This window comes from Aethalodelphis obliquidens, unplaced genomic scaffold, assembly GCF_003676395.1.
Source record: "Aethalodelphis obliquidens isolate GAN/ISIS:26980383/991018 unplaced genomic scaffold, ASM367639v1 scaffold37, whole genome shotgun sequence".
Taxonomy (NCBI): domain Eukaryota; kingdom Metazoa; phylum Chordata; class Mammalia; order Artiodactyla; family Delphinidae; genus Aethalodelphis; species Aethalodelphis obliquidens.
Window position 1 is genome coordinate 6,345,195 of NW_020837981.1, and position 26,688 is coordinate 6,371,882.

The 26,688-nt window shown below is 56.5% G+C and overlaps 1 protein-coding gene across 9 annotated transcripts in view; it reads right to left on the minus strand.

Moving 5' to 3' along the window:
• ZMIZ1 (zinc finger MIZ-type containing 1) overlaps positions 1-26,688 on the minus strand; it is a 230,849-nt gene that overhangs the window by 83,645 nt on the left and 120,516 nt on the right. For all 9 annotated transcript variants that reach the window (XM_027129760.1, XM_027129761.1, XM_027129759.1 and 6 more), the window contains 3 exons: positions 23,189-23,297; positions 17,053-17,166; positions 9,740-9,845 (listed from right to left, as the gene is read on the minus strand). In XM_027129760.1, the coding sequence (XP_026985561.1) occupies positions 9,740-9,845; positions 17,053-17,166; positions 23,189-23,248 (280 nt within the window). In that variant the 5' untranslated portion in view covers positions 23,249-23,297. The remainder of the gene's footprint in view (positions 1-9,739; positions 9,846-17,052; positions 17,167-23,188; positions 23,298-26,688) is intronic.

The following is a 26,688-nucleotide window of genomic DNA, read 5'->3' on the forward strand; positions in this document are numbered from 1 at the left end:
CCTGGCTCTGTAAGTCTAAATAAATGAGGCTAATGATACCTGCACCATCATTAATTCCTGTGTCTGTCTGCCTAACCCAGAAGGTAGTTATAAGGCCATGGCTTGCAATGCTTGCTCTGAAAGTTCCATAACCACCTCGCCCACTTTCTGCCAAGTCCCTGCTCCATGTCACTCTCACACCGTCGAATCCCCTGAAATCCCTCCTCTGGGGGTGAGAAAGCTAAGCTCCAGCTTAAAACCAAAGCTCTGGCTTCCTTAATCCTCTTACCTGGCCCTTTCCTCTGCAGAATTAATTGCTGCCCATGGCTTTATTAACTTCTCGGGCGGCCACGGCATCTTCAGGGCACCCTGGGGCAGGTCCTCTGTCCCAGATGCACCTTTGGGCCGGACGGTGGAAGGCAGCGCTCTGGGTGCAACGTGGCAACACCCTGGTGCCTGAATGGCGATAACCCCGTGGCCCTGCATCACCCCAGAGGCTGTGCATCTCCTTGGGGACACCTGCAGAGAAGCAAGGATAGCCAGAGCTCTGGCCCCACTTCTGCCCCTGCTGAGGCCACCTTCCCACCCCTCAGAGCCTCAGTCTCCTCCTCTTTAAATGGGAAAAAGCCCGCCGTGGGGATCTCACGGGGCCGGACAAGAAAGGCCGTGTAAAGGGCTGTGTCTGTGTGTAGGATTACTGTCATGTCTCACTCCCAGAATGGGAGCATTCATTGATTTCAAACCCGAAGAGCAGGGACTGTGTGTGGTGCATTTATACGTGTTTGTAGCCCCCGTGCTTGGCACGGAGCGGGCCTGGCACAAGACGCCTGTCGTTCCTTGCCCTGAAAATTTCTGTTTAGTATTTTTTATTTTCAGAGGCATTCCCACGCCCAGGACTTCATTATTCTTCCCGCAGCCACGAAGGTAGAGAGATGGTATGGATGCGTTGGACTGGGGAAGAAACTGATGCTGGGGGTGTTGGTGTTGGTGGGGCGTGGCCTGCCCAGGGGAGGTGGAGGTGGAGGTGGCGGGTGGTACCCAGCCCCCATGGCTTTGTCCAGGGCTGTCCTCTTTGTCTGGAGCACCCTCAAGTGTGGACAAAGGGATGTGGCCCCCAAGACGGTTAAGGTGATCACGGGGCCTGGTGAGAAAACCACTGCCGTGTCAGCTCTCTTCCCATGTTTGGGAGGTTGCTAGTTCAAGGGGGAGAGGGTCAGCTCCCCAAATCCCGGGCTCCCTTTTTAACGAGCAGAGAGCCGGCCAGGCACCTGGAGCCACACCTGGATGCAGGGCCTGCTGTCTTTATTTGGACAGTTAGCATCTAAATGTGGCAAGGGGGGCTGGTCCGCCAGGTACGGTGACCATAGAGAGAAGATAGAAAGTTTCCTTCTCAAATTCCTCTCTTGAAGTCAGAACAAGTAAGCAGCAATATGGAGGATACAGTCAGAAGAGTATGGCCGGGACTGGAATATGGAGCGGGTGGGGATGAGGTTGGGATGCAGGGGACGGAAACTGGGTGCCTTGTTTTTGGTACTGTGGAGGCCTCCTCACACACCCTCTGCTTACCACGGGCACCGTGGCTCTTCCTGGCATGTCCGCCAAGGTGAGTGCCGAAGGGTGCGTCCGCACCCTGACCCTGAGGAGCCCCCAGCCAGCGATGGATGCCAGATGCTGGCTGAACACCTCCTCGCCCTGGCCTCTCAGGCTGACTGAGGGGCGCGTTCTACTCTGTCTCCGGGAGCTCCCCACGGCAGGCACAGTGCTTCACAGCACACTTCTCCTCCTCCTTCCCTTCCGCATCTCATTTCTCTGCTTCTCTACTGGTGCTTTCTGGGCTCCTCCTAAATAAATCGCTTGCACTGGAATCTGCATTGCGGGGTCTGCATCTGGGGAAACCCAAACTCAGACACACATCATTTGACTGAGGCGCCTCCAGTGGCCTCTCCTTCCCCTGTTGCCTCACAGACCCCCGTCCCAATCATGTGTGTGGAGTCCCAGCTGGGGCTCTGGACTGGAGTTGTGAGGGTCCAGGTAGGACAAGCAGCCCCATCTTGAGAGGGCTTTTCACAGCCTGCCAGGGTCCCGGCCCCCAGGCCCCCCTTGCCATGAGCCAATGCCCTCATCCCCCCACCCCCTCTCCTTCTGGACAGGCCAGGAAAGCAGATCTCCACCAGCTGGGCCTTCAGGCAGCCGTGTCCTTGCACACCCTGGCTCTGTGGGGGGAGCCAGCGATGAGCTAACCCCACAGAAGAGAAGGAGGCAGGAAGAGTAGCCCCCGCAGCGAGCAGGGGCCCGTCCCCCAGGCCCTCGGGAAGCAGAGGGCTGTGCTGGGGAAACTGCTGAGCAGCCCAAAGACCAGCGTGCTCTCGCTTCCCCCCACCCCATGCCAACTCCAGCCAGGCTCCAGAGGAGCCCATGGCGACCATCGACCATCCTGACCAAGACAGAATCCACGCCCCCTGCAGAAAATATGGGAAATAAAGCGTCAGCTACCTCCCCCCATCCAGATAGATCCATGATTTCTAAGCTGACATTTTGGTATATTCCCTTCTGTTTTCTGCTTCCTCTGCCTAACCAAATGTATATTTTGTTTTTGCACCTGGTCGAGGTCATACTGAGCATGACATTTTGTTACCCTTCTAAAAAGAAATTAATATTATGTCATAAGTATTTCCGGATGGTAATCATTTTTAGGGGACCTCACTTTTCATGGCCACTGAAATACTCAGTTCCCTTTTCCAGGGCCTTGAAGCTATTTCCAAATCTGCCTTCTCTCATTCTTCCGTGGCACTGCCCCTCTCCTCACTGTTCACTCCGGACGTGCCAGGGACCATCGCACACCCCTCCCTCCAATTCCTTAGCCCGGGAAGCTGTGTACACAAACCCTCTGTCACATGAGCTCCTCCCCACTGTTCTTTTTCTCCAAGAGCAGAGTGACTGGGCCTCAGCCATCAGGGAGCTGGGGGAGGGAAGGGAGCCAGGGGCCACTGGCCCAGGATGACCTACCCCACCTGCTCACACAGGGTCACTCAGAAGAGGGACAGCTCCCTGTGCTCCAGATCTAATCACGTGGAGGTCCAAGTCCTGCTTCCAGCCCCGGAAGCCATGTACCTGGTCTGTCTTGTCCCTGTTAGAGCCTCAGTTTCCACCTCTACAAAATGGGTGTGCTGATAAGAGCCCCACTGGCCTCACTCACAGCAGTGACTCGACAGAAGGTGAGTGATAAACAGGTTTTGTCCTTTAAACAGAGCTGACCGCGAGTCAGTTCCCAGGGGCTGGGTGATGAAATCCAGAGCCCTTTCCTGAGCAGGACCTGACCTGGAGTGCAGAGGCGGCCAAGCAGGAGGAAGGAAGCCAAGTCCCTCCCTCACATCCCAGCTCTGCTGAGCTCAGATGTGGCGGTGGGGGCTGGTGTCCAGGAGGAAGTCTGTCCCCGGCCTCGACGAGGCGCCCAGCAGGGCAGCCTGGCATTTCAAGGGTGAGGGCCCACCTGCCGCTTTCTCTGGGGGGAGCCAGCAAGCATTAACAAATCCCCCTGTAATTTGCACCCACCAATCCTGCCTGCTCACTGGGCGGCTGCGAGCCGTTTTTCACGCAGAGCTGCGCACAGCTTTGTCTTAGAGAGACAGATCTGGCAGGGTGTCCCTGAATGAGGCCATTTGTCCTCCCCGGTGATGGTGACGGGAAGGCGGCTGCGTGCTATGGGGTGGGCAGAGGCAGAGGGGGTGGAGATAGGCCATGGGGGAGGCGTGAAGGTAGAGATAGGAGCTGGGACGCCAAGAGAGGCCAGGAATGTGAGCACCACCGTGGGGGTCTGAAAGCCCCCCATTCAGCTAGGTGGGAGCAAGAAGGATTGTTTTCAACGACAGAGGAAAATGGTTTATGACCTGCCTTCTCCTGCTTAAGGAGTCCTGGGTGGGAGTGATGAAACGACCTGGCTGGCCTCTGAGGTCTGTGCCCCACCCGAACCCTCCGATGGAGGCGGGACACTTGCCATTGGTCTCTGGGGTTGGGTCTGTCTCTGAGCCTCAGGACTGCTTCATAAGTTGCTGCAGAAGCTCCCCGGGGATCGAGGGCTTCCAAGAAGGACCAAGCTTCTCCCGAGCCCCTCCTGAGTGGATCGCAGGCCACAGACCGGGAGGGGCAGAGCAGGGGCCCCATCACATTCCCGATTCTTCACCTCCCAGGCTGGCCTTCCTGTGGTCTGCTGTCAGCTCCTCTGGGGGCTGTCAGCACACTGGAGAAAACAGACCGGGCAGATGTTTGTCAACACAAAGCAAGTTTCCACTCCTGGGCCCGGGGCTCAGGCTGCTGTGTTGGGATGTGAGTGTGTGTGTAGAAAAGAGGTAAGAAACACACATGTCCACAGGGCCCAGCAGGTTTCCAAATTCAGGAAATGCTTGGGGTGTGAGACAACTCGGGAAGCACGGCACTTATCCGAGGGGTCAGCCACCACCCAGTCCGTGCCGGGCTGGGTCCAAGGTTCCCATTCAAAGGAAGCCAGGCATTTGACTGGACAGTACAGTCTTCCAAAGAGCAAACGCTGGCAACTAATATGCATTTTTAAAAACCGCTGAACAGTCGGACCTCAGCTGTCTGCAGGTCACGTCCAGCCCACAGGCAGGTCGTTGACAACTGCCCTCCGCTTGTCCCTAAGAAGGCTGGCCTCCTCTTCCTCGGAGGTTTCAGGGGCTGCCTCTTCAGCCCTGACCTCTCTCCTGAGTTCTCCGGTCCCTTCTCCAAATGCCTACTGGTCGCCTCTCCCAGGATGCCCCCGGGATGCCCTGGCACCTCCCAGACCTGCGGCTCTCTCCACATCTTCCACTCTGCCAGCAGCCCCATGCCTCTCACCTCTCAAACGGAGCCCAGAGTCATCGTTCAGGGAGGCAAGAGGGGCGTGAGGACGGGCAGTGGGCCACCCAGGCTCTTGTCTGGGCTCTGCCCCGCCTCACTGTAACCTGGGGCAGATCCCCCTTTCTCTGGGCCCTGGGCTCCCCATCCCCTGGGTTCTGACATTCCCTATTCTATTATTTTAACCCGCCTCTGAGCTGTTCACAGGGGCAACCAAAGGGACAGAGTCATTCAAGCGTGGACAGTAGCAGAGGCACACAGAGGGCTCTTGGGGACCTTGGACATGGTAACTGCCTGGTGCTTGGTGCCCACGAAGCCAGCAGGCGTGGGCCTCTTGGTGCCAGGGAGGCTGACATTTCAGTACTGCCTGCCAAATTGCCGAGAGCAGGCAGGCAGCGACCGGGGGGCGGGGGGGCCTGCCGTGGCCTGGAGGGGGGACAAGGGGAGGCACAAGGCAGGTGACCTTCTGGACTGAGGCAGAGGAGGGAGCTGCTGGCCCCCAAGGACCTTCCCAACGAGGAGGATGCTGTCGTGCGTGCTCGTGTGCGCGTGCTCCCGTGTGCGAGCACACAGGCTAAAGGCTGCACCAGAACAAAGAGCTGGGGGCTGGGTATCAGAGGGGCCCACGTGGAGACGCCTGACTTGGCTGTTTGCTGCAGTGTCTGCTCTGCGCTCACGCTCCATCTCTCTCTCTCTCCCTCTCTCTCTCTCTCTCTCTCTCTCACACACACACACACACACACCGCACAGCACTGCCCCCAGGCCTGAGCACCTGCTCCAGAGCCCACCAATGCTGGCGCGCACAGCCCAGCCCAGCGCACCGCCATCTCTCCTGACAAAGCGCCGCTCTGCTTCTCGCTGCGTGAGCTCATCCCACCGGCCCTCCGGCCCTAGCTTGGCCTCCTGACAAGACAGACAGACAGGGAGACAGAGTGGGAGAAGGAGTGGGGGACGCAGGAGGGGAGACACACTCGCGCACGCACACACACACACACACACACACAGACATGTTCACCGCCACATATACATGCACATACACATCACAACGCAGGGAGAAAGTCAGAGGCAGCAGGAAAGGGAAGGACAGACAGAGACAGACAGCATCAGAGACCCTCAGAGAGAAAGGAGAGGGAAGGACTGGGAGGATAAAAACTGCACTAGCCGGTGAGGCAGAGTGGGAACCCAGACGGAGACAGGAAGACGGGAGGGCGGAGAGGCTGCAGGAGCTCTGGGGACAGAGCGTGTTCTAGAACTGCAGAAGCCTGGCTGGGAGAGGCCCAGGTGGGCCCCGTAGTGGCCGGTGTGGCCACTGCACACACACAACTGACACCATGGGGACTCTCCCAGCTGTACCCAGAGGTGGGGTTAGGCAGGCCATGCACCCACCCACAGAGCCTCAGGGAAAGAGAGGGTGGGAAACAGCCTCACTAAAGCAGAAAGGGCCTTAGAGAGGTCGGGAACCATGTTGGGAAAAAGACAGACAGAAGTAGAGAAGGAAGGCCAGAAAATATTGACTCGGCACCCACTGTGCGCCAGGTGTTAGCTGGGCCCCTCACTTCCACGCCTGGGCAATGTCATTTAATCCTCCCGGGCAACCTGTGGGATTGGCATATAATCCCTCTTTACAGATGAGGCCACAGCTCTGGGAGGTGGGCAATGTGGAGAAGATGGGGGCCAGTGCTGGAGTCGCTTCTGGAATCTGGGGTCACTGCTGTGTTCTCTGTGGTCTCCACCCCTCTCACGGTCAAGCCTGCCCCCCGCGGACCCTTTATCCCAACCAACGAAACTAGGAGCTGAAGTCTTCCCCGTCAGACTGGTGCCCTGTCTTCCCAAAAGACGGGTCAAGCAGGGGGATGACCGGGACCCTGAGAGCCGTGAGGCAAGAGGGCAGGCGGCCTGGGAAAGGTGGTTAGTCGTGGCTCTTGGGGCTGACCTGGGTTTGACTCCTGATAAGTGAATTCAAGTGACAGCTAAGCCGCAGGCCCTGTTGGGCCTCAGTGTTCTCAGCTGCAGAATGGGTACGCTGAGAACGCACCTCGTGGGCCTAGGGCCTATCATGTGACTAGATAGACACATGCATGGGAAAGGGCTCTCTAGACTGTAAAGAGCAGTGCACAACTGGGGGTACAGATGGGGAAGGAACAAATCCCTTGTCTCAGGAGAAGAAGTGACGCTGGAAATACCACTTAGAGGAGGGCAGGGCCATGCTAGAGAGATCTGAGTGAAGCAAAGAGCTCTCCAAAATGGAGGAGCTTCTCAGATCCTGGCCCAGGTGATCAGAGGCCTCCTAAATGTCGGTCCCCAACTGGTCCCAGAGTCAACAGTGATGCAGTGGGCACAGCTTCAGGCCTGGATTCAGGAGGCAAGGACGCCATCATTTACGAGCTGTGTGACAGCAGGCAAGTCACAAGACCTCTCTGAGCTTCAATTACCTCATCCATAAATGTAGAAGATATCCTGTGTCTCACAGAGCTGGGCATTGAAGCAAAATATAGTAGAGCACCCAGAACATACTCGCAGGGGTGTGAGAGACCTTTGAGGGAGGGGCTACACATGGACCTGGGGAGCAGCTGGGGTTTCTGGGACAGCCCATTCTCCTGTTTTCCTTCGACCCCTCTGGCCACGCTCTCCCTGTCTCGGTTTTGCCTTTTACATATCCCTTGGAGTCATCCCTTTGTCTCCACTCCACTCCACAGGAAGCGGAACCTTCCTGGTTCAGCCACCATCATCCTCATCCTCACATCCCAGCAATCTGCCAACTGGCTCCCTCCATCCACACCGGCCTCCCCTGGGCAATCTGTTCTTTTGTATCTCGAGCGATCTTTGCAAAATTAGAATTTAGCCACGTTCCCGTTACTCTTAGGACAAACCTCAAGACAGGCCCTGTGTGTCTAACTGCTGCTGACTTCTGCCCCAGGGCTCTGGAACCACTGGCCTTCCTTTTAGTTCTGCTAAAAAAAATAGCCATGCTTGCTTCTACCTCAGGGCCTTTGCATAGGCTGTTCCCTTTACCTGGGCAGTCCTTCCTCCTTTTCTTCCCCTACTCAACTCTTACTTGACCTTTGGGTCTCAGGGAAGCCTTTCCCCACTCCCAAGTGGTCTCGTGGCATCCCTGAGGCCGCTCCTTCATGGCCCTTATCACAGCTTGAATTTACACACACAGTCACACATACACCTGTGATTTTTTTTTGCATGTCTTTTTTTAAAAATTGAAGTATAGTTGATTTACAATGTTGTGTTAGTTTCTGGTGTACAGTAAACAGCTGTGATTATCTGGTCGATGATTTTCTCTCCCTCTAGACCAGGCATCAGGAAACTACCCTACCATCTACTTTCATAAAGAAGGTTTTCTTGGAACCAGACACACTTATTTGTTTACATATTGTCTATGGCTGCTTTCGTATTGCCTGCAAGGTCTAAACTATTTACGATCTGGCCCTTTACAAAGCAAGTTTGCCGATCCCTGCTCTGGACGGTACATTTCCCGAGGTGAGACCACATCTGTTTTACCCCTCAGCACAACCCCGCCCCGGCCAGATGCCTGCAAAGAGCAGGCACTAAACAGCGATATGGATGTATATGCTTCTTGGATAAGCAGCAATTTTTACCTAGTCAAAATTGTATTGACTTAAGTTATTATTAAAACTGCAGATTCCATCAGGAACAGACGTCTCTTATGAGATTCCAAGACCATTTCCTGGCAAGCAGTTCAATACAATAGCGATATCCCAACACAGGCTGGCACGTCAGGGATCTCAGAGCAGCTATTGGCTAATGAGACCTTCACCACCTTTCATGAGTGACGTGCCATCCACGTGCATGGACCGTCGTAAACACAGCAAAGCACAAACCCGTGTTCAAGCAATGGTGGGCTGTGCAGACTGATGAAAACCCATCATGAGACGTCTTTTAAACGTTTGCATTAAGCTGTTTCTATATACACTCCAAAGAACTGATGGACGAATTCAGAGAAAACGTCTGTTTTATTGTTATACAGAGGAAATAACTGACTTTTTTCTTTTTCAATGAATTGTTCAGGCTCCATAAAGAACGTTAACAACATCTAGACACTGCTCGGCACTGACCCGGGCAACGTAGGTCTCACTGTCATTCCTGCCTTCCCGAGGAGATAAACTGAGGCTCAGAGGCCACACACTCAGCAAGTGACAGGGCTGGGTTGTCCAGGTCTGTTCAAGTAAAAGCTTACACAGCTTCCCTGCTTTTAAGCAAGGTAATGAGGATGGAGGGCAGGTAAAGCTGCACCTTTAGCGTGCTTAAAGCCCTCACAGACAGAATGCTGCCGGGTACCCTCCGTGGCCTCTGTTTACTATAGAGTCAGGGGGTCCCGTGCCGGGACAGAGTTGCAATGGAGAATACTACACAGAGCAGTCTTTTAGAATCCTGAATGTACTGATTCATTTTTATTTTAATTTGTGTTTTATTTTAAATAAAAAAAATCTTGAATGAATGCAGCGGAGCCTCAGGGTTAAGGATGCTGATTCTGGAGTACAGGCCTGGGCTTAAATCCCAGCTCTGCCACTTCTTAGCTGTGTGACCTGGGGAAATCTCTGCAGCTTCTCTGAGCCTCAGTTTCCTGGGCTGTAAAATGGGGATGATCGCAGCACTTACACCAAGGGGTCACTGTGGTGGTGGAATGAGATGATGTGCATCTCCCTTTAGCCTGTTTTTGGGGTGTGGTGTGCCCCGGGCCCCTCGCTGGCCCTGAGATGAGGGACAGGCCCTACTTGTGGGCCCAAGAGGCCAGCAGGGGAGCTGCTGCTACGCGGGGGCTCACGCCATACCTGGACCAACCGAGCTGCCGGCCCACAGGGGCGGTGACAGCCTTGGGTCTAAATCCGGTGCCCCACCCCCACTCCCGCGGTCCCGTGGGCCCCCAGCCGTCACCTACCGGCAGACTTCGGAGTGAACTTGTCTCGGTTTGCAGCACACACGGCCAGCAGTCTGTAGCCGAGGTCCAGGTCGAACCCTTGCTGAGCTGCCACCCGACTGACCACCTGCCAGCAAGAAGGGGAGGAAGGGCAGGGGTGAGTCACTGTCCACGCCAGGCCTCTGAATCCACAGCGGCAGATGTACCCATGTCACAGGCGAGGCGGGCAGGCTAAGGCAGGTCCCCAATGTCAGGCAGAGCTGGGACTCAAACTGCCTCGTTCAGTCACTCAGCAAACACTGATAAGCACCTCCTCCATGCCGGGCCCTGGGATCCCGGGCTCTGCCCTCAGGGGTTTCCAGGCCAGAGGTAGGCCTGACCCCAAAGCCCAGGCCCTGCCACTTTCAAATCTGGCCCCATTCTAGGAGTTGGCGGGGGGATGCTGTACTACCGCGTTTTGCGTGGCCCCAGGCCAGGGTCTCTGCTCCCCCAGTGCAGCTCTTCAAACTCCCCCCAAGGAACTCTCCCACGCCTCCCACCTCTCCCCCATCCCTCACTGAGCTCCAGCAGCCACCACTGCAGGGCACTCGCTATCATCAATACTCCAAGCACAGTCCCCACCCGGCGGCATTGGTCCCTCCTGAGTCAGAATCCACACCTGGGGAGAAGCACTGATTTAGGGCTCACCGCTTCCCAGGAGCTCCAGCTCGGAGCTGCCCAACAGACAGCTTAGAATTCCCCAGATGGACACACCTGGTGCTCCCCAGCTCCGTGCCAAGCGCCCTGCAGCCTCTCAGACCCGAGTCCCCAAACTGCAGGGCTGTCATGCTCAGCCTGGGGTCTGTCTCCAGCGCCAAGCTGGCTCGGCACACGGGAGGCACCTATAAGAGCGCCGGCTGTGCATTCAGACCGGAGGTCCCACCCATCCCCTTGTGAGCCTCAGACGTGTGGGCTGGAAGTGGGAGAAGCCAGGGGCTGGGAGGGCTGTCAGTCCTAGGGGGTGGGGGGCAGTGAGGTACAGGACGCTCCTGGGGCCCCATGAACGGTTCCGCAGGCTCACACCTGTCCGTTCCCAGGTGTCCTGCCAGCCAGACCTGCTCCCTCCTGCCTGGCTTCCTCATTGACAGCCGCCAAATTAGGTTTCCTTATTAAGAAGAAAGGACCTTGGAAAATGGAGTCGTTTCAGGAAGCAGCTGGGGCGGCTATGGCTGACTGGGAAAGGAGTGCTCCCAGATGTGGGGCTCATTCTTCTGAGAAAGGGGAGGCTCCGTCGTCGAGCCCCTAGAGACCACCTGCTGCAGAGGCGCCCGGAGGTCCTCAGAGGGCCGAGGCTGCCACGGGTTCTGGCCCGGCCCCTGCAGCCATTAGAACAGTTCCCCATTATATGCTTTATATTTTAGGGGTTCAATACAAGGGCTCTAGAGCTACAAAGTGTGGGAAACCCACTTATCTAGGCCAGCCACCTCATTTACCATATATGGACACTTGAGGCCCAGAGAGAGTGTCCGTGTTGCACTAGGAAGGAGTCAGTGGATCCTCCCTTCCCAGAACCACCAGAGCCTCTTGCCCTGCCTCCCCACCTCCATCTCCTGGGAGCTCCCTGTGCAGGGAGGAAAAAGGACTTTCTCAGGTTAGAATGTTTGCTCAGCTTCTCCGCTGCATACAGAAGCCCCTGACGCAGAAGTCTTCTGTCTCCCCAGGCCTCTTTCCCACGGGCTCTATCTGCCCCTGTCCTGCAGTTCTTATGCACCCTGCCCGCCCCCCTTGCCCGGTCCGCTACATGCACGCCACGTTCCAGAGTCACTGAGCCATCCCAGGGCCGGGTCTTCTTCAGTGTTAGTCTCACTGTCCAAGCAGAAAAACCAAGGCCCCTAATTCTTTACGGCCTGTTGAGTATTTCAGTTCTGGAGACAGACACTGTACATCGGGGAGAAGGTTCTGGAAGGGCCACTTCAGCTCAGATGTTGACTACGGTGCCCTCACTGGCAGGAGAGCCTTGGGGTGGATGCGAGTGAGCACAGGCAGTCTGTTGGGACTTTTGCATCAGTGAGGCTGCTGTTTGTGGGCTATGTTGACACAGTGGTGCAATGAGAATGCTCGCTCCCAGGTACGAGGGCTAAGGAAATGCTTCCTTCATGAGCAGTGAGGTGCCAAATTCTCACAAAGACAGTGTTATTACTGTCTCTGCTTTACAGATGAGGAGACTGAGGATGAGTAACAGCCTGAGGGCACAATGCTTGTTTGTGAGAGAGCTAGGATGCAGCGCCAGGCAGTCAGGCTGCAAAGCCTGGGCTCTCTCCACGAGAGGACTTCTTTTTCAGCCCACAAAGGGTTAAGGCCATAACTCCCAACATGCATGAAGAACCCTCAGGCTCTGGGTTGAGGGCAGAAAGGCAAAGGTCCTTCTGTTTGGCCAATACTGGCTAATCCTGTTGCTCTGGTTCCAAGAAAAAGAAAGAAACTAGCTACATTGAGCAAGAGAGGCCTGGTACTGGTTCTAAGGGCTCTCCTGCAGGCCTGGAAGTATCTGTCACCAAGTGCCCTGAGCCCAGTGTTCAGAAGGGTCATTGGTTCCAACAGTCTCCTTTTACCAAGACAGAGAGGGTAGGGCCTGGCTGAAGGTCACACAGCACAGGTGTGGCAGAGCAGGCTAAGCTGGACCCTGCGATTCTAGAGTACCTGGTGCAGCCCCTGGCTTCCCCTGGCCCAGTCTAAGGGCCCCCCCGGAAAGTCCGGTGAGGTGAGTCTGACTGACTGTTGTGGGGAGGGCAGGCGCAGCTGAGCAGCCTCCTGTCGTGTTTCAGAGAGGCCTTCTCCCACCCCAATGGGCGTGAAGACCCCTCAGTGAAGACCTCTCCCCAACAAAGGCCTGCGGTGAGCGGCCGCAGAGCTGCTGCCCTCTGCTGGCTGCCTGGGTCCAGCCAGCTCGGCTCGGCCCAGCCCTCGAGGTGCTCCTAAGGCTGACCGGTGGAGCCTGGCTGTCTGAGACCTAGACCCTGGGGCCCTATAGGTCAGGAAGTCCAGCCCCTCATGCCACAGAGAGGGAAACTGAAGTCCAGAGGCGAGAGAGGGGGCATATTCAAAGGCATGTGACAGTTTCGTTAGTCCCATAAAGGGATGTGTTGTCTTGAAGAGCAGTGAGCCTCCTGGCCATGAAGCAGGACAGGCTGTCTGGGAAATGCTGAAGAAGGGGTTTCTGCTCCCAGCTGGTGGCTGGACTCTGACTTTCTATGAGGCAGTCAGGGGAACTGGCCTGTGCTCCAATCCTGCTCCGTCCTATACTGTGCAACCTAAGGCAAGTTACTTAACCTCTCTGAGCCTCAGGTTCCTCTTCTGTAAAGGTACAAGGATGTCTCTCATTTCCAAGGTTGTGTGTGATGGGCTCTGCCAGTTCCATGTGTCCCAGTTCTGTCTCATGGCTATACCCTAAGCACCTCAGGGCAGAGCCCTCATTTCCTACTTTGCTACCATTCTCAATACTGGGGTGGACAGGTATTTGTGGCCACTGCTGCTGCTGCTTTGGAGTCAGGCATGAGACAGAGTTCTGGATCTGCCAATTATTCGTTGTTGTATCTCACCCAGGTGATTTAACCTCTCTGGGCCTCAGTTTCCTCATCTGTGGAATGGGTAAAAAATCTCCTTCTTGCAAGGATGACAGCCAGGACCAGGCACACAGCTCAGTGAATGCTGTCTGTGACCATACACCCATGGCTTCAGCAGTGAACACTCTGAGGCTGTGGGGAATTCCTCCCTGGAGAGACGGGGAGGGCACTGCTGCTGTGCTAACTGGTTTCTGTCTCCCTTTCCCACCTCCTCTCGTACCCGTCTCCCCTCTCCTATGCTCTGGCCGCCTCAGCCTTCTTTCTGTTCCTCGAGCAGATCAAGCATGTTCCACCTCAGGGGAGGAAGGAGGAGCAAGTCCAGAGAGGCCTGACTTTGAGGGGGACCCCCAGAGAGGGGGCTCAGCCCTGCTGCTAAGGGAGGGGCCAGGGAAGAACCTGGTCCTGAAGAGTAAGTAGTGCCCGTGCTGATGCCCCTCGGGAGGGGCCGTGGGGCTCCTGTACTTCTGCATCCTGGCGTCAGAGGGCATGAAGGAGAGAGTGGGGCAGGGGGCTGCCAGCGTCCCAATGCTCTTCATCCCAGGGCCTGGCCCTGGTGTGGCAAAAATGTGTCCATTTACTGCCCAAGGCTAAGTGGTTTTTAATTTATATCCTCCAAGTAAGCCAGATCCAGAGGAATTTGTTTCCAGAGGTCACCCAGGGGATGACAGCAACCTGGAGGGCTCAGGCTGCCCCCTGAACGGGAAGCGGTGCGAGTGCGTGCGTGTGTGCGCGCGTGCGTGTGTGTGTGTGTGTGCGCGCGCGCGCGCTGTGGAGCGGGATGGGGGGCACTCGGCAGCCTCACCCTGCCTAGGCCCCTTGGGATCTCTCACCTGTCCTGTCTCATCCCTCCCCATGGGGCACGGCTGGGGCTGAGGATGCCAGGGGGATAGGAGGACTGGAGCAAGCAGGGCCCTGGGGCTCCTCGGGGGGTCAGTGGTACCAGCCTGGGACTGCAGCAAGCTGTTTGTAAAATAGCATTGATAAGCCTTTCCCTGACCCCTTGCAGTGTCTTCATAAGGATGCAAGGAGACAGTGCCGGGAAAATGCTGTGGGCACCAAGGGTGTCTTCTATGACCCCCCCCCCCCCCGCCCCCCAACCTTTCTTGCTGCTGGTTCTATTGTGCTCCAAGTGACAGTCAGACTCAGGTCTCTATGGCTGTGACCAGTGGGCCAAAGTCCCCTTTCTGGCTAAGCGGCAGGTCGGGGGTTCGGGTGGGGGTCAGAGCTGGCCATTCAACCAAGTGTATGCCTTAAACTGGGGTGCAGAGCTGGCACTGGGCTTTTGTCTACACAGTTTCCTGTGGTCTCATCCCCTGCCAATCAGATCCTACAGTTTTCCTTGGGCTCCCTCCTCCAGGAAGACCTCCAGAATCCCTCCATCCTACCCTCCAAGGATGTTCCCCTTCAGAGCTCACACAAATCACATCCCATCCCTCACCTGCTTAAGACCCTTCAAGGGCTCCCCATTGCCCTTCAAATCATCTCCAAACTCTTCTCACTTAGCTTGCAGGCTCTTTGTTAGTTGGTTTCTGCTTCCCCCTTTGACCCCATCTTGTACCCCTCTCCCTCTCCTGTGCTCCGGACATCTGAGACTTCTGTCTGTTCCTTGAACAGATCAAGCCTTGGGGCCTTTGCACTGGCAGTTCCCTCTGCCTGGAGCACCCTTCTCTCTCATCTTCCCCTGGCTGACTCCTTTTTGCTCTTCAGGTCTCAGCTGGAGGTCACCTCCACCAAGACTTTTCCTGACCACCACCCTGCCCCCTCTTACAGGGCGCTGGGTTACATCCTTACATACTCCTTATGCGTTTAGCGTCTGCCTCCCCATTGGAAGGTAAGCTGTTTGAGAGAGGCCCATTGTGCTCACTGCACACCCCTCGGGGGGCCCCTGTGCAGGACCTGCCCACAGCAGGGACTTGGTGAATGTTTGTTGAATGAATAGATGAATGACAGGGCTGGGGCAGGGCCAGTTTCTAGTCATCTCCTGTCCACCTGCCCAGCCAGCCTGGCCAGGGCCATTGTTGGATTCAGCCTCAGGTTCCCACCTCCTAGGCAGGGCCAGGCTTGGGATGGGGTGCTGGGGGAGCGTGGCAGCCCCCCCTCCCCCTTCACTTACGGCTACCAGCAGCTGGGATGGGAGTAACATCTGTCTCTGCCTGCAGGGCTTAGCCTGACTCAGGATCCCCACAAAGAGGATTAAGGGAGCTGGGTGAGGGAGGGGGAGCTCAGGGGGCTGCAGAATAAGGAGGGCTGGGCAGTGCAGGCTGCCGCCTGATTTGACCCTGTGGCCCTGAGGGAGCCAGATGGTGTCAGCTTCAGACAAACGGAGGAGCCCGGGGAGGGTCTTGGCTGCATCCCTGCCTCGCATCCCTAATGGCCAGAAATATCCCCTCTAGAGGCAGACGGGTCTTGACTTGAATCCCAGGTCCACTTCTAAGTGGCTGTGTGAACTTGGGAAGTCAGTCACAACATCTCAGTTTCCTTCTCTATGAAATGGGGAAGAAGACAGGACCAGACTTCTCTGAGGACACAGTGAGAAGGCGTAGCCAGCGGGCCAAGCTCAGTGTCAGGCACAGGAGAGGTGTTCTGCAGTGATGGCCTTTCACCTCTCTCTTGTCCTGGAGGTTTTCAGAAAACATGGTGCCCTTGAATTTTACTTATTGTTCCCGCCTAACCAGGCATAAGTCTTGGCCTCTCCTCTCCAAGCCTTGGGGTAGCTGGGCTCCCCAGCAATGTGTTTAGCCACATTCCCTTTAAAGCTGACTCAGGACCCTCTGAGCAGCTGTCCTCACTGGCCGCAGAGGTGCCTTCACCCTATGGATATAGGCCACGTGGCTGGGGACAAGCATAAGCTTTGAGCTCCTTCCACGTGGCTGTCAGCCAGCAAGCTCCGAAGCTTGGCAAATGATACCGCTAGCTCTGGCCTGGCCTCTGCCCAGCTTGTATCCTAGACCTTTACCAAGCTGAGTTAATCTCAGTTCCCTGGGTTCTGTTGCACATCTGGGCCTTGGTGTGTGCCATTCCATGTGCCTAGAATGCTCTCACTATCCTCAGCTGCTTGTGCAGATGTATCAAACTCCTGCAGATGTAGAAGTGGCTCCTTTTCTCAGGTTTCTGCAACCTGCCCACCAGCCAGGCCGATAACCCTTCCCTTCTCTATGCTGCCTCCATTTTGTACACAATTTTCTCAACCGTCTCTTTCCACATCTGTCTCCCCCCTAAAGAGGGAATCAGGCTTGGCAAGGTCTCACTCATCTTCAGTTTCCCAGGACTTAACAGAGGGGATTGTACGTGATAAACGAGGGATCGATCAGTGTTCATCTGGATGGATGGATGGATGTAATAGGAGCTCAATAAACGCTTACATGAATGGATAGATGGCCGGCTGACTATAAAAAGAGCTCAAAAGATGTTTACCTAAGTGAATGAATGAATGACTGGATAAAAGGAGGGCTGAAAACCCTTCAAGGGTCTCTCTGCTTTACTTTTGATGGAACATTTACTCCCATCAGACTTGGAACTCTTCAAAGTAGGATCTGTGTCTTTCTCACCAATTGTCAAGAACCCATGTAATCCCGAGGACTCTGTCTCCCCATCAGACCAGGTTCCCTGCGGGTGTATGTGTGTCGGGTACACACAGAAGGGCCCTCCCCTCCAGCAGCAGCCTGGACAGGCGCACTAGTCCCTAGCCATCCTCCCTGGGTGCAGGCACAGGCGGGGCGAGTACAGACTCACCGTCAAACAGCCCATCAGGCTCTGCTCAAAGGGCCGCTGGAAGGCTCGCGGGTCTCCGCACCAGTCCAGCAGCTCCGTGGCAGCATTGTGGAAGTTGGCAGGGTTCTGTAAGTGCTGTGGGAGAGGGAAAGGAGAGGCAGCATGAGGCTCCAGGAGTGAGGCCAGCACACGTTAGTGTGGGAGTCTGGGGCCGCAAAGACCCCAGGCATCCCTGGGGAGGAGACACACAGAAAGGGGCAGGCCAGGAGTAATGGGTTTTCTCAAACTCCTTCTCATCCACCTTCCCTCTGCATCTCCAACCCCAGCCCAGTTCCTGGTGGCATGGGGATTCGCGGCCCCATCGCAAAGATAGAAGAACCAGGGTTTAGAAAAGGGCACTAATATTAGATACTAAAATGTCTTCTGGATGCTGGCAGTGGGGTAGGAAACCCTGTGGGCTTCAGGAGGGTGGCATGTGGCTCCCATCCTTGGGGCTGCTGGCTCTCCCCGAGTCAGGACAGACTGGCCCTGGAGATTCCTTCTTGATGAGCACCCACCCCCACCCCTGCCCCAGTAACCAGCACCACCATGCTGCCTGCTCCGGCTTCAGCAAGCCCTGCTATAGCCAGACAGTCAGAGCAGGGGCGTCAGAAAGAGGCCTCCAGGCCACGCCCAGCCGGGAAGGTGCGCTCAAGCACACTGTGCCCAGGTTACTGTCACACCGTGGTCAGGTGTATGTGGCTTAGCCACCCCTGTTCCCCAAACCCAGATTTCCTGGGCTCAGTCTGGCTCAGCTCGGGGGTGCAGGCCCCGCCCAGTTACGGGGTCTGAGTTAACGGAGAATGAATTCTGGTGCCAGGGCGTCTAGATCCTGCTTCAGAGCCAGGCCACGGGGCTGACAGGGGTGGAGGGTGGCTTCCATGGCTACCCCTTCCTTCCTTAACACTTAGCCGTGTCTTCCCAGGCCAGGCTGAACTAGGCACTGAGTCCAGGGTCATGAAGCAGGTTGGGGCTGAGCTGGGACTCCAGGGCTGGGTGCGACTGCCTGTGGGTCCTCCATCAGGACACCTAGAAAGTATCCACAGGGGTTGGAGTGTAAGCCAGCTGCAAAGGGGATGGTGGTACCTTCTGGGATCTCTGTGTCCTCGGTGCTGGGAGAGACTGGGAACAGCAGCTGTCCCCAGGGCAGTGGCTCTCTCCCAACTTGCAGTGAGAGTCTGCCTCAGAGCCAAGGCAGGGAGGGGTCTTAGGAGCTGCCAGGTCTCAGAATTGGGAGGCGAGCCGAATGTGCTGGGGGAGCCCCTGTGGGGCTGGTGCCCTGGAGTCACACTGCCTTCATCCACAACTACCTACTGACCTAGGGCAACCCCTCCCCTCTCTGAGCCTCAGTCACCTCATCTGTAAAATGGGGATGGCAGATCACGGCTTGGTGGTGGGAATTTTTGTCTTGCTTAGGGTTTCATCACTGCTATTACGATGTGGTTTGTGAAAAGCAAGATTAAAAAGTGGATGGAGGAAAGTGAAATGAATTGGAGTATCCTCCCTCCGTGGGAGCAAAGGGAGAGGGAGAGATGAAAGAAAGAAAGAGGGCAAGCATGCAGCGACACAGCCTTCCGTTAGGGGGCCACGGTGAGGATTAACCACGATGAGGCTTATATGGCCCCTGGCGGAGCGCCTGGCGCGTGGGATGCTCCCACGTGGGGCTGCCCTTGGCCCCGACTCTGTCTCCCAAAGGCTCCGCTGTGCACTCGGCAGCTCCCGCCCTAGCCCCACACACGGCTCTTTCTGCAAAGACAGAGCTCCCTGCGCGTGATCTTCCTGCAGAAGACAGGAGGACGTCCACGGCCAGAAGCAGACCCTTTGAGAGGGCAGCACGGGCCCTCGCCTCTGCCGCCTGTGCCCTCCCTAAAACCTGCCCCCTCCAAGGCCACGGGCGGCATCTGGTCTCCACGTGGAAAGCCATGCAAATCGGTTAATTCCCTGCCTAGCAGTCTCCCTCTGCTAACTGACTTATTCCGTTTATTTCCATGATGTCACACCCAATTAGCAGGGTCAGCAACCACCGCCTCGTGCTCTCAGAGTTGCCCGCCTACAGCACTCCCACCCTAGGCACACCTCTGTGGGGCTCTGGGCTCCCAGTCTCATGGGCCCAGTTTTGTTCTGGCCCCCAAGCACCCAGCCTCCCACATCGGTCCAGCCCACCGCTGAGCTTCTCCACTCTCGACCTAGCCAGTTCACGTGGCCTTCAGCTTGGGCTGTGGGTAGTGACTCATGGGCGCAACTCATTGGTAGAAAGGACGTCAGGCACCCCATTCAGTAGCTATTGCTCTGTGGCTCTGTGGCCTTGGCCAAACCTCCTGCCCTCTCTGTGCTTTTGTCATCTGTTTAGACTACAAGGTGGCTACGTGATGCAGTGGAATGAACAGGATAGACCTGGACCAAACCCCACCTCGGCCACTGAGTCACACAGCCTGGGTGTGTTCCTGAGCTCCTGATCTCTCATCTGCAAAATGGGGTGGGGACAGCTTGCAGTGCTGCTGCAAAGTTTAGAACCAACATACGTCATGACATCCCCATTACAGAGTAGGTATCAGGTAAAGACTGCTTTGCTTGATATGCTAGGACCTCTGTACAGTTTCTTGTTTCTCCTGCAAGCTCCTTGAGAGCAGAATTAGGGCCCCATTCACCTCCAGAACCCCCGACACTGGCACGAGGCCAAGCCCATGCATTAATGGCTAGTGAGCAGCTAGCTGGCCAAAGGATGGTCCATCTGCAGAGCTGGCCAGCAATCCGGCAGCTTCAGAACGGGTCCCCAGTGGAGGGGCAGGGCTGGGTGGGCTGAGCTTGGCTACCCTTTGCTGATATGGGGATGGGAGCACAGATCTGAATCACAGGCAGAGGCCTCCCTGGCTGTGGCTCTTACTGGATACTAATACCCCGTCCCTCCCCAGGAAGCCTGCCCATCTCTACAATTTCTCAGAAGATCCTTCTGGGCTATATCCACTGGCCACTGAGTCTGTTGGAGCAGGAGTTGGGGACACCAATGCCCAGATTAGGGACTGGCTACCCAGACCAAGTGATGAATGCATTTTATCAGTCCATCTGTGAATCAAATCATCTATCCATCCATCTACCCATCCATCCATCCATCCAAAAATCAATCAATTCATCCATGCATCTATCTACTTGCCCACCAACCCATTCATCCATTTACTACTTTATCCATCACTCATCCATCCATTCATCTACCTACCTATCTTCCTATCCATCCAGAACTTATCCAACCACCCACTCATCCATTCATTCATCTATCCATCATCTATATCCACCTAGCATCCGCTCACCTAACTGCCTTTCCATTTGTCCATCCATCCACCCATCCATTCATTCCCTTAGCTATCGATCTGTCAGTCCACCCCTCTCTCATTCTTCCCCAACATATCTGGGCCCCACCCTGGCCTGGACTCTGCTGACTTACAGAGGAATATGGCACATCCTCTGCCCCTGAGGAACTCAGCCTGGTGGGAGACCTGATGTATACCTTGCAGGGCTTGTATCTTAAGAGAGAAAGAGCAGGATGGGTGAGGTAACTGGGTGCCCAGGAAGCACCAGGGCTCAGAAATGGGAAGTGCAGATACTCAAAAGGGCACCTGGGGTTTGGGGAGGTTGCTGTGCAGGAATTAGCTGATTTGCATGGCTTTGCACGTGTAGCCCAGATAAGCCCGTGGGGACAGGAGTAGGTCATGTTGTAGAGGGGGCACTTGTTCTCCCTGTACCTGAGGCTGAGAAAGGAGAAAGGCAGCTGAGACAGAGGCCTGGAGGGAAGATGGAGAGCCAGGTGCTCGGGGGCTGGCGCGTGCCAGTAGTGGCTAGAACCGGGGTGGGTGGACAGGGAAGGCTGCGCCGTAGAAGTCAGGCAGGACCGAGAGTCGGAGGCTGTGAGGCCCCCGATGGGAGCCACAGCTCCACCAGCCAGAGGTAGGCACAGCCAACACGCATCATCCTCAGGGCACGCAGACCTTTCTCTTCTAATTAGGATACGGGACATCTGAGAATCAACAGTCTTCAGCCAGCCGCGGTCGCCCTCTGGGGCAGCTGAGGAGCAGACATCAGTGCTGAGCTGTGTCTGCCTGGAAGTGCGGGAGTGGGCGTGGAGGACACAGGGAGCTCTGGATAGCCCAGGGTGGGGGGGCATCTGGACAGCCTGCTCACCCTCACAGGTGTGCCACTCTCTGGCCCACACGCAGAGCTGTGTGTGTGTGTGTCTGTGTGTGTGTGTGCAGGGCAGGCCGGGGGAGGGCAGTGGAGGCGATCCCTGGCTTTTCAACAGCTCTGGGACCCAATGGCTGGGTGTGCATCACGACGCCCGTTTACAGACGACAGGAGATGAAGCGGTGACTTAATCAAGGTCAGGAAACCAATGAGTGGTGGAACGGGGGCTCAGGCTCGCTGACTGGTAAATCTGAGTCCTGTGAGGGCTGCTCCTGGGTGGGCTTCTGCCCCCGCTGGATCCCTGGGAGGCCCAGGGACTAAAGGGCACCCTGATTCCTGCAGGGAATCAGACGCAGAGAGAAAAGACAAGTTGTGAGCAGGTTTGAGGGGGAGCTGTTTGCCCAGCACACAGAGGGCTCTGGCATAGGGGCTTGACTGTATTATTGGGGGTGGAGCCATTGACAGCTGATCCCTCATGGGCGGAAGAAACTGGGTCAAAGGCAGAGCTGGGAGAGAGTCCCGCAGAGCCTAGAGGCGGAGGAGAAGGAGGGAAGGGCAGAGGAGGAGCCCATCGTCTGGTTTCTATTCTGTGATGGGGAACAGAGGCGTAATTGGCGTTTGGGAGAGCTGCTCTGTGGAGTTCAATCTGTAACAAGTCTGCTTCAATTTCCTCTCCTCAGACCCGGCCCAGGCTTCTGAGATTGCTCTGCGTGATGCTAATGGGACAGCACACATCCCTCATTCCTGCCGACTAGCCTCAGCTCCACTGGGCCCTGGTGTTCAGCGGGGAGGGGGCATGCTGGGTGGGGGTGGGACTGTGAGGTCTGCCCCTGCCTCCCCCCGGGGTCCTGAGGCCAGAGGGCTATGCCGGCTACCCGAGCTGCCAGCTAAGCCCGCCTAAGCCAGGGGCCTCGCCACAGCTGTCCCCTCCCTGTCACTGCAACACTGAGGACAAGAGCCCCTGCCACAGTGAGCTGATCACCTGCCACGTGCCAGCCTGGGCTACGTGCTCCGCCCACAATGTCCTCAGAGCATCCTACGAGGTCGGCCTTATTGGACGCACTTCACGGGGGAAACTGAGGCTCAGAGAAACAGAGGGACAGGCCTGAGATTATACCGTGGGTGGGTATGTGGAGGAGTGAGGATTTGGGCTCAGGTCGGTTAGATGGCAAAGCCTCTGCTCCTTCCTGGAGTAAAACAACACCGGAGCCTGTGCAGGGACACTGCTGCCCTGGGCTGCAGGGAAGCTGAGCCCAGAGGGTGGCCGCATCACTCCTGGTCACCACTGGGGGGCATCTGCCTGCCCAAGCGTAACCAGGCTTCTTAAAGTGGGGACCTCTGAGCCCACCGTGAGCAATCCGGACAGGGTACTGGCAGGCGAATCGCGTCTTAAGCTTGGTGTGAGCACAGGCGGGGGGGGGAACTTGTACCCTCTGGGACGAGGCCCTCCTGGCACCTGTGGGGCAGGACTGTGTGACTTCGGGTGACTCCCTTCCCTCTTCTGGGCCTTGGTTTCCTTTTCTATTTCTTCACAGAGAACCCCTGGAGCAGAGAAGTGGGGAGCTTGGGTCTGGGAAGGAGATTAGGCACTCCACCTTATCCTCAAAACAGCCCAGAGTGCACAGCAGAGCTCAGAAAGGGCACGACACTGGCCCAAAGTCATACAGCTGGGAAGGGAAGGGAAGGGACAGGAGAGAGCCGGCCTTTGAACCCAGGTGAGTGATTCCAGTGTGAGGCTGGTCCGTGCCAGCCACATTCTCACGAGGTGGGCAGCTGGGGAGACTTAGGCAGTCGGCCTTGCCCACTGTCACCTCCACCCAGCACCTTGGGTGCTCAGCCACACAGTGTAGAGCAGCCCCACTGCTCTGCCCGCCTCGCCTGCCCTGCCCTCGCCAGCGGGCCTGGCTACCAGAGGCGGAGGAGCGAGCCCGGGCCACACACCCACCTGCTTGATGCACTGCAGTCGGTCATTGGTCTGTTGGATGTGCCTGTCCATAGAATTCATTCTGGCCGTTTCACTGGGTTCTACCCGAGAGCCATGAACGTTGTCCAGCCTGTGAAGACAGAGGAGAGTGGGTGTCACTGGGGTTGTGCCAGGCCCGCCGGCCTCATCGCCACCCTCCTGCCCTGACTCAGGTGTGCTGGCCTCAGTGGCTCCCAGCGGGTTCCAGGGCCCTTCGTGAGCTGTGGTGGCCTCTGCCCCGGGCAGCCCTGCGCTGGAAGGAGGAACTGCGGCCACGGCCAGCCAGCGCTTCTCCACGCTCAGCCCTGGGGGAACCCCATCTGGGCTGAGGGCAGGAGGTGCTCCTGGGTGTTCTCTGTGGGTGGCTCATGTGGGCACTGGGCAGGCGTGTCCACCACGCATTTCTACACACACGTGCGTGTTGGGCGGCGGTGGTAGGGACGACGGCTCCATCGGCAGGCACAGGGCTTACCCACTCGATGTGGCTGTGTGTGTGTGTGTGTGTGTGTGTGCACGTGTGTGTGCACAGGGATCTTTCCACATGACGACCCTGACTGCACGTGTGGTCTAAGTGCAGCAGCCCCGTCACAGGTGCCCTCCCCGAATCCCCCACGCCTTCGAGTTTGCAAACCACAATTCCATGTTTCCCCTTTGCCCTCCCGGGAAAGAAGGAGGGCAGCCCTCAGCACCGCCCCCCTTTTCCAGATAAGGAGACCGAGGCTCAGAGAGAGGAAGGGAGTTCCCTGGGGTGGCACAGGGAGCCTGTGTCAGAGCTCGAACGAGGCCCCGGGGCTCTGCCTGCCAGTTCACGGCCGAGTGGTTGGGGGACACAGCTGTCGCACTCAGGAGGCTCACTCTTCCTGAATGGCGCTGGGCCTGGGGCACATGAGCACGCATGTGAGGAGGCCCCTGGAGCCCCCAGGCCTCTCCAGGGAGGCCTCGACTGCAAAGGCAGAGATGGAGATAACGATGGAGGAGGAGAGGCAGCGAGACAGAGAGAGAAGAGAGAGGTTTCCCCTCTGGTCCCCCCACTGCTCACGGGTCCAGGTCCTCGGGCCAAAGCGTAAGTCTGCTCGTCACTGGCTGTTCGCCCTCCGAGAAGCCAGGCTGTAGACACATGGGTCAGACACAGGGTGCTCAACAGAGGCCCCCAGCACCTGGCCTTCTCTGCTCTCCCGAAACGCCGCCCCCTGAAGGCCCCTCATCTCTGTCCACGTCACCAGGTCCCATCTACCAAGTACGTTCTGTAGGCTGGGCCCTTGCACTCTCTTCTTGACTCCTCACGCCTGCTCTGTGAGACTAGAAGCATCTCCATTTTACAGATGAGGAGACTGAGGTCTGAAATCTGCCAAGTCCCACAGCTAGTGGAAGCTTGGACCGTGTCTGTCTGCCTGTCTGCTCCCATGCCCTGGCTCTCTGCCCCCAGCATGGGCACCCTGGTTGGGGAAACTGACACCATGCCTGGCCGCAGCCTCGCGAAGAATGCCCTGCTCCTCTTCCAAGGAGCTCTTCCCTACGCAGCTCCTTTAAAGCACTTCTTATCGTTCCATTTGTGCTTGAAAAGGCAACTCATTTGCGTGGTTCAAAAATCCCGGGTGTCCAGTGAAGTGCTGGCCTTGTTCAGCCCCCAGGGGCCTTTCCGGAGAGAACCAGTGTCATCTGTCTCCTTCTGAGGGACTCATCTTAGAGAAGCAAATATCTATGTGTACTATCCCCTGCCACTCCTTAAAAAAAAACCCATAAAACGATAGCATTCTTTTTTTTTTTTTGCGGTACGCTGGCCTCTCACTGTTGCGGCCCCTCCCGTTGCGGAGCACAGGCTCCGGACACACAGGCTCAGTGGCCACGGCTCACAGGCCCAGCTGCTCCGCGGCATGTGGGATCTTCCCGGACCGGGGCACGAACCCACGTCCCCTGCATCGGCAGGCGGACTCCCAACCACTGCACCACCAGGGAAGCCCAAGCAATAGCATTCTGCACACACTATCTGGACCTTGCTTTTTTCCTCTTAATAATATCTCAAAGTTTATTCCACATCAAGACATAAAGAGCCTTTTCATTTCTTAGTGGCTGCACAGTATTCCCAGGCACCGATGAATCATTTATCCAACTGCCATCTGAATGTCCACCCGTGCCAGGTGCTGTCCTAAGGCCTGAGGTCCTAGAAAAGGCCCTTCTGCTCCAGGGGCTCACTCTTGCCCAAGTGACGAGGCCTGAGCTGTCCCCAGATTTTATTATTGCAAACAGTGTTGAAAGATCGCCTTTTGTATCAGCCACATCATTATGTGTGAATTAATCTAGAGAACACACTCTTGGAAGTGGAGTTTCTGGGTCATTTAGGCATTTGTACTTTGATAAATGCTTGTTGGATTCACCTTTCTTGGAGCTTTCCAGCAAAAAGGTAAAAATGGGAGTAGCATCCCCACATTGATTTCTCCTACCCTCACCCCACCAGCATCCCTGCATTCACACCACTATCACACATTTACATACCCAGATAGCCAACTTCTCCGTTACTTATCCATTTAAATGCCCGTCTGTCCATCCATCCACCCACCCACCCAAACATCTTCAGCCTCCCCTTGCCCATCCATGCATGCTTCCAACCCACCTAGTAAACACTTATCAATATCTATACTGTGCTAGCTCTACGGGGCATGAGAGATGGAAATGAAATCAGTTTCTTGGGTCCGTGGAACTCTTGGTGTAACCCCATATCCACTCCATGTCACCTATTAGGTGACTGTTGAATTCCTCTTATAAGTTAGGTGCTGGTCCAGGCACTAGGCAAAGACACTGGTACTATATCCCCACTTTACAGATGAGGAAACTGAAGCTCAGGGGTTATAGTAGCAGCTCCAGAATCCTGGCTTTCCCACTACAACCAAAACTTTTGTACAGGTACTGGGGATGGGCCAGGGAGGGTGGAGGGTACCACCGTCTTCTAGGTGTGTGCGTCAGCGGGGAGAGTGGTGACAGGGTTACTCTCCTTGCTACACCTGTAGTTCCCCCAAGCAGGGGCTGGGTTTCTCCTGCTGAGTTTACCTGCATGGAACCTCAGCCAATGCCCCTGGTCCCTGGAGTCCCTGGACTCCAGGGACCAGGGACAAACCCTGGTGAGGGAAGCAGGGACGTGGGTGGGGCCCGGAGCAGGACTGAGCCAATGCCACCTTCGGTGAGGCCACTTCAGCTCCTGGTGCCAGATGCCATCTGAGTGGAAGAGACCCTGCTGGTCTCCCAGGCACCTGGGTCTTTCCAGCCCCACCCAGGACATGAGTGAACGCTGGCTGCCAGGGTCCCAATGAGAGAGCGCCATTTCCACAGTCAGTGGGGCAGGGACGCCAAACCAAAGGGACCCATGAAACAAAGCCCTCGGGACTTCCCTGGTGGCGCAGCGGTTAAGAATCCACCTGCCAATGCAGGGGACACGGGTTCAGTCCCTGGTCCGGGAAGATCCCACATGCCGCAGAGCAATGAAGCCT